This window comes from Crinia signifera, chromosome 12 (assembly GCF_055691185.1).
Source record: "Crinia signifera chromosome 12, ASM5569118v1, whole genome shotgun sequence".
In the NCBI taxonomy this organism is placed as follows: domain Eukaryota; kingdom Metazoa; phylum Chordata; class Amphibia; order Anura; family Myobatrachidae; genus Crinia; species Crinia signifera.
Genome location: NC_139228.1, coordinates 56,250,673 through 56,262,741, shown reverse-complemented (window position 1 = coordinate 56,262,741; position 12,069 = coordinate 56,250,673). Strand labels below are relative to the sequence as shown.

The following is a 12,069-nucleotide window of genomic DNA, read 5'->3' as shown; positions in this document are numbered from 1 at the left end:
CAGGACCCCTGCCCATGCTGACCAGCCAGGGGGTTAATGCTTTGGCCGCGGGAGCTTATATAATAAGTTTCCCCCGGCTGTGGCATTACCCTGCTGGCTGGTTGTGTCCGGTGCTGGTTCTTAAAATACGGGGGACCCCTAGTCATTTTGTCCCCCGTATTTTGGGAACCAGCGCCGGACCTTGAGCCTGGTGCTGGTTTCATGAAATCAAGGGGACCCCTATTTGTCGGGGACCCTGATTTTATGTCACCAGCACCGGCTCAGTGAGCCCGGGGCTGGTTATGCTCGGGCGGGGGACCCCGCGCTCGTTTTTTTTTTTTATTTGCGCTTTCCTGAAAACGTGCGATTTTCAGACATGAAAATCGCACATTTTCAGGACTAAAGACAGCGCACCAATTCGTCGCAAATCGCACCACTTCGCACTTTTCAGCCTCAAAAACGCATCACATTAAATATGCGAATTTTGACAGAAAAGTGCGATTTTCAAAAGTGCGATTTGCGGCGATGTGGTGCGCAAATAAAACATGCGCATTTATGTCAACGCATAGAATGTCACCCACACTGTCACACTCTCATATATAACATACGCACACTGTCACACTCATATATATAACATACGCTCACTGTCACACTCATATATATAACATACCCTCACTGTCACACTCATATATAACACACACACACTGTGACATTCTCCTATATAACATACATACACTGTCACACTCTCATATATAACATGCTCACACTGTCACACTCATATATAACATACGTACACTGTCACACTCATATATAACACACACTGTGACATTCTCCTATATAACATACATACACTGTCACACTCTCATATATAACATTCTCACACTGTCACACTCATATATAACATAGGTACACTGTCACACTCATATATAACATACACACTGTCACACTGTCATATATAAGATGCGCACACTGTCACACTCTAATATATAACATACACACACTGTCACACTCTCATATATAACACACCCACACTGTGACACTCTCATATATAACATATGTACACTGTCACACTCTCATATATAACATGCACACACTGTCACACTATCATATATAACATATGCTCACTGTCACACACTCATACATAACATACGCACACTGTCACACACTCATACATAACATACGCACACTGTCACACTCTCATATATAACATACGCTCACTGTCACACTCTCATATATAACATACGCACACTGTCACACTCATATATAACATACGCTCACTGTCACACTCTCATATATAACATACGCACACTGTCACACTCATATATAACATATGCACACTGTCACACTCTCATATATAACATACGCACACTGTCACACTCATATATAACATACGCACACTGGGACACTCTCATATACAGTATAACATACGCACACTGTCACACTCTCATATATATCATACGCACACTGTCACACTCTCATATATAACATACGCACACTGTCACACTCGCATATATAACATGCGCACATGTCACACTCTCATATATAACATACGCACACTGTCACACTCATATATAACACACGCACACTGTGACATTCTCCTATATAACATACATACACTGTCACACTCTCATATATAACATGCTCACACTGTCACACTCATATATAACATACGTACACTGTCACACTCATATATAACACACACACTGTGACATTCTCCTATATAACATACATACACTGTCACACTCTCATATATAACATGCTCACACTGTCACACTCATATATAACATACGTACACTTTCACACTCTCATATATAAGACACGCACACTGTCACACTCTCATATATAACACACGCACACTGTCACACTCTCATATATAACACGTGCACACTGTCACACTCTCATATATAACATGCGCACACTGTCACACTCTCATGTATAACATACGCATACTATCACACTCTCATGTATAACATACGCACACTTCCACACTCTCATATATAACATACGCACACTGTCACACTCATATATAACATACGCACACTGTCACACTTTCATATATAACATACGCACACTGTCACACTCTCATATATAACATAAGCACATGTCACACTCTCATATATAACATGCGCGCACTGTCACACTGTCAATTATAACATACGCACACTGTCACACTCTCATATATAACACACGCACACTGTGACACTCTCATATATAACACACGCACACTGTCACACTCATATATAACATACGCAAACTGTCACACTTGCATATATAACATGCGCACATGTCACACTCTCATATATAACACACGCACACTGTCACACTCTCATATATAACACACGCACACTGTCACACTCATATATAACACACGCACACTGTGACACTCTCATATATAACACACGCACACTGTCACACTCTCATATATAACACGCGCACACTGTCACACTCTCATATATAACACGCGCACACTGTCACACTCATGTATAACATGCGCACACTGTCACACTCATGTATAACATACGCATACTATCACACTCTCATGTATAACATACGCACACTGTCACACTCTCATATATAACATATGCACACTGTCACACTCATATATAACATACGCACACTGTCACACTTTCATATATAACATACGCACACTGTCACACTCTCATATATAACATAAGCACATGTCACACTCATATATAACATGCGCGCACTGTCACACTGTCATATATAACATACGCACACTGTCACACTCTCATATATAACACACGCACACTGTCACACTCTCATATATAACACACGCACACTGTCACACTCATAACATACGCAGACTGTCACACTCTCATATATAACATACACAGACTGTCACACTCTCATATATAACATACGCACACTGTCACACTCATATATAACATACGCACACTGTCACACTCTCATATATAACATACGCACACTGTCACACTCTCATATATAACATACGCACACTGTCACACTCTCATATATAACATACGCACACTGTCACACTCTCATATATAACATACACACACTGTCACTCTCATATATAACATACGCACACTGTCACACTCATATATAACATACACACACCGTCACACTCATATAACATATGCACACCGTCACACTCTCATATATAACATACACACACTGTCACACTCTCATATATAACAAACACACACTATCACTCTCATATATAACATACACACACTGTCACACTCATATATAACATACGCACACTGTGACACTCTCATATATAACATCCACACACTGTCACACTCATATATAACATACGCACACTGTCACACTCTCATATATAACACACGCACACTGTCACACTTTCATATATAACACACGCACACTGTCACACTCATATATAACATACGCACACTGTGACACTCTCATATATAACATCCACACACTGTCACACTCATATATAACATACGCACACTGTGACACTCTCATATATAACATCCACACACTGTCACACTCATATATAACATACGCACACTGTCACACTCTCATATATAACACACGCACACTGTCACACTCTCATATATAACACACGCACACTGTCACACTCTCATATATAACAAACACACACTATCACTCTCATATATAACATACACACACCGTCACACTCATATATAACATACACACACCGTCACACTCATATAACATACGCACACTGTCACACTCTCATATATAACATACACACACTTTCACTCTCATATATAACATACACACACTGTCACACTCATATATAACATACGCACACTGTCACACTGTCATATATAACATACGCACACTGTCACACTCTCATATATAACATACACACTGTCACACTCTCATATATAACATACACACAGCCACACTCTCATATATAACATACACACACTGTCACACTCTCATATATAACATACGCACACTGTCACACTCTCACACATAATATCCGCACACTGTCACGCTCTTATATATAACATACACACACTGTCACACTCTCATATATAACATACACACACTGTCACACTCTTATATATAACATACATACACACACACACACACACACACACACACACTGTCACACTCTCATATATAACATACACACACTGTCACATTCTCATATATAACATGCACACACTGTCACACTCTCACACATAATATCCGCACACTGTCTCCCTGATACTATACGCAGCCTCTTATTCCCCTCTCCCTGTCACACATTGCTGTCTACAGCTGGCATCAGACCATTCTGCCTGTGATAACATGTAATTAGCTGTGTCTGTAATTAGTGCCTTGTTCTGTGTGGGACATGCGTGTTTAACCAGGAGCTTCAGTAAATGTAACCCTTCTCTACTCAGCATCTTGTCTTACCTACAGATGCCTTTTTAGCATGTGTTCCTCAGTATGCAATGATTAGGGTATTAGAGTATCCTTTCTGTAGTATGAAGTAGGTGGTAATATCACTGCCGATGACTCTTTGGACACTGTAGCAATGCTAATATATACTGCAGGAGGTGCTGAGGACACCCACTGCCAAAATTGCACATCCGAGTTCTGCAGCTGAAGATGCAACATCGGATCACCATCGCCCATCTGATTACAGCTACTCAGATACGGCCTCATCGCTCCCAGGAAACGACACGCCCCTGTTTTCAAGAAGGAACCCCAATGTAGTGGTGAATCTCTAGTCACATGGTATAATCTGGTCCATGTGAGCAGGTTATTGAGCCTCTTATCGGTCAATGTCCACTCCACATTTCCTGGCTTCTGTGTCCTCTCCTTGTGTCACTGGGTACCGATCCTGGGAGCGCAGAGGGCAGCATCTGCATTTTCCGAAGCATAAAAACATGCAGCACAGATGAAGCGGATGATATGAGTAGCCTTAATCAGATGGGGCCGCCAAATGACCACAGCTTGTCAATCAGGCGGCACTGCATGCTATGACGCAGGACCCGTTCTGTGCACCCACCATCATAGTTGTTCTACAAACCATCGGCTTGTGTACAAACCTGAATCAGGCCCATAGATATCAATCCTACAAAATATCTACAATTCGGGGTTTTCCTTATCCATAAGTCACATAGAAACATCAAATTTATCTGAAGTCCCAAAATTCATGCAGTATATATTTGGAGAATGGAATAATTCCCAATACTTCTTCCTTAAACACATTTGGGAAAGATTCCCTGTCTGATCTCCCATCTTGGTGCACTTCCAGTATGGCGACGTACGGATGTGTCCACATACATCCAGACCTTCTAGTTGTGTCATGGCTGGATCTGCACATGAAATGTGACGTTACATTGTCAGCGACTGTCACAGTGGAACTATAGCATTTCATATGCAGATACAGTCGCACACAGAACATAGTCGTGACACATACCATTTTAATCAGCAGAAGCTGTCCGTGCATCTCTGTGTGCCTTCTCATTGTATACCTACTTCTCTACCTGTCCTGCAGTATATACTCATTTTCTGTCTCTGCATATATATATACCCTTTCTCCTCCACCTGTCCTTCCGTATATACCTAGTCTCCTCCATATGTCCCTCCGTATATACCTTGTCTCTTCAGGGTGTCATTCGTCTACTTTACCTGTGTCAACACTAGGATATAATGGAAAAATGCAATTGGTCATAAAGGGTTGAGGTTCTAGATCTTGTGTTTTGTTCTTACTTTCTTCCCATCTCTGCAGGCCAACGAGATCCGCAGCAATGCAGCCGCATACCTACCTCAGATCAGCCAGCTCCTGGCCAGTGTCCCGCGTCAGATGCTTCTGCTCCTGAAAACCAACGACCTCCTGCGCGGTATTGAGACCACTCTTTGCACTAAAGCCAGTGCAAGCTCGTTTCTCTGCATGTCCCGCTGCTGTGTCCGTGCGCTCGCCAGGTGTGTATCTATGTGTTATTTCTCCCTTTGTAATCTACTCGCACATCTTTAACCTTTAAAGCCCTCTAATTGCACTCATAGATGCTGACTCCCCCTGCTGGCCAGTTATTTGAAAGGAACTACAGTGCAGATTTCTCAGCACGCACAGAGGGATTAAATACTAGCCAATCCGCTGTCATTTTAAAGTCTGTGTTTGAATAATGACACAAGCTGATTGGCTGGCACTATCTCTCTCCAAGCTTTGTTGAATCTGCCCTTGTGCCTCAACGGTGCTTTTATCACTAACAGCAGGATTGTGGAACGTTGCTTGCAATGTATGTGTGATCCAGTTGCGCTAATGAGAGGCACCTGTGCTCATAAGGAGAACCAAAGAATGGGGTCTTTCTGGCCACCAGGCCCCGGGGAAGAGAGTCACCAGCCGTACAGGACAATAGAGGTCCTAATCACAGCATGTATTCATTCAGTAATCGCTCTGTCATGTGATCGCGCGGTAATTATGCCATCATTTGCTAATCTCTCTACTGAGTGCAGACTGTTTTCACTGTCTAATTACTGGGTACAGTTTGTATTCCCACTAATCACTTTCTACAGTTTATATTCTAACGAGATGTGGCGTCAGTTCTGAGGCGGTGGCCATTTCCATGGAGACCAGGATTCTTTGGGCAGTGGCACATGTGCCCCCAATTGATGCCGTCTCTAAAATATTAAACAGTGTCCGCGCTCATCCCGATGGGCAGCCATATTGTACTGGCTTTGGAGACCGTACTCTGCGGCAGCCTGGTCTTTCTAGCTGAGAGTTATTCACTCCTTAATCACTAGCGGCAGTTTGTATTCACTCAGTAAAAGCAGCCTTTGTCTTGTTAATAGGTAAGTAATGTCTTCCTTTTGGTAATTAATACTGTAGGCACGATCTTTATTCACTCTGCAATCAGGACGCACTCAATATACACTGGTTAGTAGCGACTGTCAGTCCGTACTCTCCTGGAATAAAAAATGTGGGTCTCCGTAGTGCCCCCCCCTGTATTGATCTTACCAAAGGTGTGTAACCGTTTGTAGCCTACTGGACGGGGGGCCCGATTCAGTAAGGCTTTCTAAGCAGCAAAGAGTAGGTGCTTAGCGAGCTCTCTAATGTTGCCTACCGCTACGCGAACGTTCCTACTGCAATGCAAATGCATGTTTAGCATAAACATCCATTCACATGGAAACTTTGGGGGTAAAAATCATTCGATGGTCGCTGACATAGGCAGGCATGGCACCGCCCACGTACCCATGGGAATGCCCTGAGTTTTTGTAGGGATGCACATAAATGCTGGGCGTTGTCATGCGCCATCCCCTTGACCGCCTCCATCCCGCTCCACATGCAGATGAAGATCCAGGCAGTGTCCAACAACAGAGTCAGGGTTGGTTGCAGGCAGATGAAGGGTCGCATGGAAATGAAGGTCCAGGCAGAGTCCAACAACAGAGTCAGGGTCGCATGGAGATAAAGGTCCAGGCAGAGTCCAACAACAGAGTCAGGGTTGCATGCAAATGAAGGTCCAGGCAGTGTCCAACAACAGAGTCAGGGTCGCATGGAGATGAAGGTCCAGGCAGAGTCCAACAACAGAGTCAGGGTTGCATGCAGATGAAGGTCCAGGCAGTGTCCAACAACAGAGTGAGGGTTGCATGCAGATGAAGATCCAGGCAGAGTCCAACAACAGAGTCAGTGTTGCATGGAGATGAAGGTCCAGGCAGTGTCCAATAACAGAGTCAGGGTTGCATGCAGATGAAAATCCAGGCAGACTCCAACAACAGAGTCAGGGTTGCATGCAGATGAAGATCCAGGCAGAGTCCAACAACAGAGTCAGGGTTGCATGCAGATGAAGATCCAGGCAGAGCCCAAAACAGAGCCAGGGTTGCATGCAGATGAAGATCCAGGCAGAGTCCACCAACAGAGTCACAAGAATCTGATATGTCCAAAACACAAAAGCAGGCACCTGCTGTTCCTGATGTCTACATACAGTATATAATACGGGCTGTTCCTGATGTCTACATACAGTATATGATACGGGCTGTTCCTGATGTCTACATACAGTATAATATGGGTTATTCACAGTGTTGACTCTTTTCTCTTTCCTGAAGGCATCGGAAGAAGACTGCATCTTCTCTATGGGCCTACGCTCACATTTCTGTCATGGAGTACACACGTCTAGGACAACTACAGCTCTATGAGATCTTCCTTCAAACGCAGTCTTCTTCTATAGGGCGGTGGCTGTATCGTGTTCTGCACTGGATCTCACAGTATCTCTGCTGACATCCTGGAGACCAGGAAGTAGCTGTGATGGTGATACTGGAAGGAACAATAGTTCTGGAGACCACTGTTCTATAATCTCCAGAACCCACTGCATGTACAGAGCATTACAGGACATGTTAGCTACAGTCCACACTATTGGCCTGATTCAGAGTGAGTTGAATTTATCGAGAATGTGCATGAGTCTGAATCAGGCCCATCGTACAGAAATGAGAGGGCAAACCGGACCCGGAACTAACCATGTTTACAAAACTGAGAGGGAGGACGGGAAGTTACACATGTGCAGAAGTGAGAAGACACGCACAATCTAGGGCCCACCACATGTTCAAAAATGAGAAGACACGCACAATCTAGGGCCCACTACATATGCAGAAGTGAGAAGATACACACAATCTAGGGCCCACCACATGTACAGAAGTGAGAAGACACGCACAGTCTAGGGCCCACCACATGTACAGAAGTGAGAAGATACGCACAGTCTAGGGCCCTCCACATGTACAGATGTGAGAAGACACGCCCCAATATAGGGCCCACCACATGTACAGATGTGAGAAGACACGCCCCCAATCTAGGGCCCACCACATGTGCAGAAGTGAGAAGACACGCACAATCTAGGGCCCACCACATGTACAGATGTGAGAAGACACGCACAATCTAGGGCCCACCACATGTGCAGAAGTGAGAAGACACGCACAATCTAGGGCCCACCACATGTACAGATGTGAGAAGACACGCACAATCTAGGGCCCACCACATGTGCAGAAGTGAGAAGACACACACAATCTAGGACCCATCACATGTACAAATTTTAGAGAACACAGATAGGATCCTGATCCCACTACATGCTTAAAAATAAGGGGTCACACGAATTGTCTGCCTTATTTTGGGGTGAGTTGGTGCACTCGCCCTTGTTGCCAAACCTGTAAAGTAATATGGAGCGAGTCAGTGGTCTCTCCCGCTGTTGTAAATCTGCTCTCTATTACTATGCCTTGTGGTGTTGGCTTCTGTTGACCTGGGGGGGGGGGGATGGGGTACCATTCCCTGTACTTGGGCCTTAGTGTTAGTGACCCACCAGATGAGGTGACCTGGTCGTGGTTGGTCTGCCCACGTTTGGCCAGAATTCGTAGTATTTGAAGTGTTCATTTGCATTTTTGCATTTTCTCTTTTTTCCTGTGTGGTAATATCAGATGGGACAGAAGTAAATTAGATTTTGTATTTAGTGGCACCAATTTCCCCAGCACTGTACAATACAAGAGAACCAGTTGTTTCTAATAACATCATAATCTAATTATTGTTGATTGTAGCGGGAGATAAAGCAATTAGCCTTTTCAGGTCTGTGACAGTATTCTGCAGCTCAGACATTTGTTTTATGTCATACTGTAAAAAGACTTTCTTTGTCTAAAAACATTTTCCACAATTCTGAGGGTGACTGTAGAAGTTCTGGATTAAATAATAATGGAAACATCGGTTTGGTTCCTGTTCCTGAAAGAGGAATACGTCTGGTTTATGTTCTTGGTTTCATTTTGTAATCTCTCTGCATCTGTCAGGCAGCAGCATTAGTCACTAAGGACACCTGGGGGGAACATCCACTAAGAGATAGTTTATTTCTAGATAAAAAAAAAAAAAAAGATGGGGGGGGGGGGGGGGGGGGGGGAGTGGGGGGGCTTCTTGTATCAGCGCTGCTGGGGACCCTGCTCCTCCCACTATGTAACTCTCATGTTGTAGTTTCCTGCATCAGTGTGACAGTGGCCTCACATCACTGCTCTGTGCTGCTGGGGACCCTGCTCCTCCCTCTATGTAACTTTCAGTCTGTGGCTTTTTGTATTAATGTGACAATGCCCTCACATCACTGCTCTGTGCTGCTGAGGACCCTGCTCCTCCCTCTATGTAACTTTCAGTCTGTGGCTTTTTGTATTAATGTGACAATGCCCTCACATCACTGCTCTGTGCTGCTAGGGACCCTGCTCCTCCCGCTATTTAACTCTTAGCCTGTGGCTTCCTGTATCCATGTGACAGTAACCTCACATCACTGCTCTGTGCTGCTGGGGACCTTTCTCCCCCCACTATGTAACTCTCAGTCTGTGGATTCCTGTATCAGTGTGACAATGGCCTCATATCACTGCTCTGTGCTGCTGGGGACCCTGCTCCTCCCGCTATGTAACTCTCAGTCTGTGTCTTCTTGTATCAATGTGACAATGCCCTCACATCACTGCTCTGTGCTGCTGGGGACCCTGTTCCTTTCACTATGTAACTCTCAGTCTGTGGCTTCCTGTATTAGTGGGACAACAGCCTCACATCAATTCTCTGTGCTGCTGGGGACCTTGCTCCTCCCACTATGTAACTCTCAGTCTGTGGCTTCCTGTATCAGTGTTACTGCAGCCTCACGTCACTGCTCTGTGCTGCTTGGAACCCTGCTCCTCCCACTATGTAACTCTCAGTCTGTGGCTTCCTTTATCAGTGTGACAATGGCCTCATAACACTTCCCCTAGAACTAAGGGGAAATTCTAAGGGCAGTATTCAATTAGCAAAATCGCGCTGTGCAGCGAATCCTGTTTAGGATTCACTGCACTGTCGCCATGTTCCGGAGGGCTGGAACCTTCACTGCCAGCCCTCCCTGTCCCCTTATTCAATGCCGCAGGGCTCACTGCCCCTAACGGCGAATCTTAACGGCGGCAGGCAGGGAGATGGAAGTCTCCCTGCCTGCCCCAGAATGTATGTGGGGGTAGGTGGGCTCCCCGGGACCCAGGCAGCCAAGCTGCCCCCCCCCCCCCCGGGAGAGCTAGCGGGACCGGGTAGGAGCCTCTAACACTGCTCCCGAGTTAGATATGTAATGATCGGGAGCAGTGAATATATGAATATGTAATGAGCGGCTCTCGGCCCCTGGCCCCCTGCTGGCTGTTATGTGTAAAAAATATATATATATTTTTAAATTAAATATATATTCATGTGCTGTAAGCACATTAATAAAAATAGCATGCCCCTTCACAGAATAAAATTCCTGATTTTTTTACACCAAAAAAAAAAAAAGAAACCATTATTTTAAAAGTTCACATTCCACTTCACCATGAAAAGATGGCGATTGCTACACGGCGAAAATCACTTAGAAAACAATTCGCCATCTTCTCATTGAATACACTCACGGCGAATCACATTGAATAACCACAGCGAATTGCGGAGACTATCAGACGGCGAATTGTCTGTCATGAACTGTTCGCAGATGGGGAAAAGTGCACGTTGAATAGGGTGATTCACTTTCTGACACAAAAAAATCACCATCCAAAGTGAAAATAGCACAAATTCGCCATGAAACATTGCGAATTGGCCTCATTAAATACTGCCCCAAGTGTCAAGTGCAAGGGTTGCCATATAAGTCATGGCCCATACACACACTGTGCAGTGTTGTGAACTGTTTCACAAAGTCCCTGCCCACACGCTGCAATAGGAAATTCTGGAAGGAAGTATCCTAGATTTTTCTGACTTCTTCAGTCACGTGGAGCGCTGCCCTTTAACAATCAGTTCTAAACAAAAAAAATAATAATGTACCTTATTAAAGTTAATATTCATATGGCTGGCTGTAAATAGGAGAGGTGAGCATTGTTACATCTTTCAAAATTCACATCATAAACAACTCATCACTTGGTGATTTTGCTGTGACCTCAAGGTGGCGCCAAATGCATGAACCGTAATGGTGATTCTGTTGGTGGAAAAATGATCTATACAGAGTAACAGTGTGGTGGTAGTTTCAGACTAAATACCAACAGCCTGCTGTTCTGCCCACTCGCATTACACATCATTAGTAATCACAGCATTTTCCCTGATGCGTGCGTGGATTGTTAGCTCTTCTGGACTGAAACTTCCTTCACCTGTTCTGTTCTTTTTGTTTTATTGTGATTTTTAGTTTTAGT

General features: G+C 44.3%; 1 protein-coding gene across 2 annotated transcripts in view; it reads left to right on the top strand.

Annotated features, from left to right (window-relative positions):
* The window catches only part of ADCK1 (aarF domain containing kinase 1), a 58,701-nt gene extending 49,043 nt beyond the window's left edge, over window positions 1-9,658 (top strand). For both annotated transcript variants that reach the window (XM_083166950.1, XM_083166949.1), the window contains exons 10-11: window positions 5,684-5,877; window positions 7,996-9,658. In XM_083166950.1, the coding sequence (XP_083023076.1) occupies window positions 5,684-5,877; window positions 7,996-8,167 (366 nt within the window). In that variant the 3' untranslated portion in view covers window positions 8,168-9,658. The remainder of the gene's footprint in view (window positions 1-5,683; window positions 5,878-7,995) is intronic.
* Window positions 9,659-12,069: the final 2,411 nt, after the last annotated feature.